The sequence below is a fragment of the Alosa pseudoharengus genome, unplaced genomic scaffold, assembly GCF_046254945.1.
Source record: "Alosa pseudoharengus isolate Yale_2024_CS ecotype anadromous, Long Island Sound unplaced genomic scaffold, YU_APseudo_1.1 YU_APseudo_1.1_scf_17, whole genome shotgun sequence".
Taxonomy (NCBI): Eukaryota; Metazoa; Chordata; class Actinopteri; order Clupeiformes; family Clupeidae; genus Alosa; species Alosa pseudoharengus.
The window spans coordinates 10,984,317-10,986,816 of NW_027468640.1; the positions used below are offsets into that span (position 1 = coordinate 10,984,317).

The 2,500-nt window shown below is 44.0% G+C and overlaps 1 protein-coding gene across 1 annotated transcript in view; it reads right to left on the reverse strand.

The window, feature by feature from the left end:
- dnah2 (dynein, axonemal, heavy chain 2) overlaps nt 1–2,500 on the reverse strand; it is a 252,822-nt gene that overhangs the window by 211,535 nt on the left and 38,787 nt on the right. Inside the window, exon 12 of the mRNA XM_076289590.1 lies at nt 1–43. This exon is cut by the window's left edge and continues 172 nt beyond it. Within this exon, the coding sequence (XP_076145705.1) occupies nt 1–43 (43 nt within the window). The remainder of the gene's footprint in view (nt 44–2,500) is intronic.

Sequence of the window (2,500 nt, forward strand, 5' to 3'; positions counted from 1 at the left end):
CGCCGCTGCCGATCTGGGGCATGAAGTGGGCCTTCTGCAACACCTGGACGGACAGGTGGCAGGTGTGGCGGCAGTCAATCACAGTCAGTCAATGCGTTTAATCCATCTAACTGTCAATCAGTTCATCAATCTAATCTATCTATTTATTCATGTATCTAAAGGGACGTATGCATCTGTCCCGGTTTGTCGCAAAATGCTATTCTACAAATTTAGGCTACAATATACACATACTGTATACTCACATACACATAATTAAATACGCAATCACCATAACCCATAATCACATACATCATCTATACATGCTCACATACATAATATGTAACCCCATAGTTCTGTCTATCCATCTATCTGTCCATCTATTGATGTATTTCCTGATGTATGCCAGTTTCTCTCCGTGCCTGAATAAATATGTCTGCCTCCATCTCGGGAGGAATTTCAGCATCTTTCCCTCATTAGCTGCCTAAAGTGTATGCATGTGTTCTTGGAGATGACATGCAGCCCACCACGAGCCAAAACACTGATGCCATGATGATGGAGTGGACGAGCGCTCCATTAACGACTGCATTACATGGCATGACACTGACACCCTGTATAGCAATGCCAGCTGTGCAGCCTGATCCCTCCTGACAAGTCCACTCTCAATCTCTGACTCAGCTCGCTCTATGGGTACATCATGCACAATCCACATTTGTATATAAAGCTCTTTTTTAAGCTCTTTTTTTTCTACTTTGAGCAGAGCCGAGTTGTTTTCTCTTTTCATCTCATAAACACTTTTACCCCCCCACCCCCCCCACCCCATCCTTCTCCTCCCCCTCTGCAGCAGGAGATGTGTAATTTGCAGGAAATGCAACATAATCAGATCTGCACACAATTAAGGAGCTCCCCTGGTCTTAATTGGGTCCTTAACGAAAGCGGAAAAGTGGAAGTTTAAACACAGCGGAGCGGCGGCGTGGCTCTGTGTAAGCAAAACTTTGGGCGGCTGAGCAGGCTGAGCAGGAACAGCTGTGGAGGAACCAACCACGCGCAGGTTACAGAGGGCAAGGGCACAGCACCACGTCTGACTGCGGAGGAATGGATGCTCTCTCTCTCTCTCTTTCTCTCTCTCTCCTTCGTTCTCTCTCTCTCTTTCAGCTTCTCTGGTGCATGGCTGTCTCAAGTCAGTATGTTTTGAGATAACGGTGCAACATAAACATGTCATGTGAAAGCATTACGGTATATGGTGTGACACACTATGGTGTGATACTACTTCAACACGCACACCGAGATTCCTACAGAGATCTACATTTATATAACAGCTCACAACTCACAGATGAACTATTCATGGTTTATCTCCACATGTACTGCAGTTCATGCCCTGTGAGCTTAGATGGCAGGGTGGCACTGTACAGAAGAGCAAAAAAAAACCCTTTCTCTTTGTGAGCAGAAAAATACACTAATTTGCCATATCCTGCTCATCAAAGGGCTACATGTGAGGGCACTGAAAAAAGAGAAAAACCCTGCATGTTCTAATGTGATATTTTTGGAGGATAGCATGGAGTACCTTTACTGCAGGGGGAAAAAAAAGCTGATACTGTCACATTATTCAGATTTCATGCCAAGGTCTTCTGACATAATTTCCACGGTATTGGGGAAATGTCACAGAGTCGACCGCCCTGCTGCTGACTATTTTTAGGCGTGAATTATACGTTCCCCTGTGACACTCGCTTTATATCTCGCATGACTACTGTGCCTTTGCCAACAGCGTTGTGAGCTATTTCTGTTGGGGATTGTATGTAGTGATTTACGCAACATACATCACACGGGGACTCTGTAGAGCGTGATTCATGTTTCTTATTTGTCCAAGGGCTGCATGTGGTAGGTGTTGTACACCTATTTTTTAATAAATGATTTGTAGCACCAATTTGTCGGCCCTATATCAACCCTAAACAACATGCTATTTCCCACACAAGGTCCAAAGTGATAAAAGTGAGATATCAGACAGGGCTAGGCGTAGTAGCTCAAGGCGAACCTGACACTGCATGACTTATGACTGGGCGGGCATAATCATATTCTGCCATCGCATAAATAAAACCACTGCCTAGTGTCTACATACATTTTCTGCCCCCACTAATCTCGATGTAACCCCACTACAGCTGGTGACAATAATACTCTCTAAAGGGCATCACTGTTTGAGTCCTATTTACGGGTGGCCAGGCCTATCACAAGTTCCCATTTTGATTGACATCCTGCAGGCCTAATACTTTGGGGGACACTAACAAGAACACTGTAGAGAAGGCAAATTGTGTAAAGGCCCGTTCACACCAAGAGCGATAACTATCAGATAAAGGCAAAAAAGTATAATTCTAGCTAATATGAATGACAACGTCCACACAAAAACTATAACGATAACGACATGAAGAACGAAATTGCTGGGGATCACTTTCAGAGTGATTTTGAGAACGATAAAAAATCCATACAATTTCAGACATCATATTCATCAACACGAAAAGAGACCTTCCTT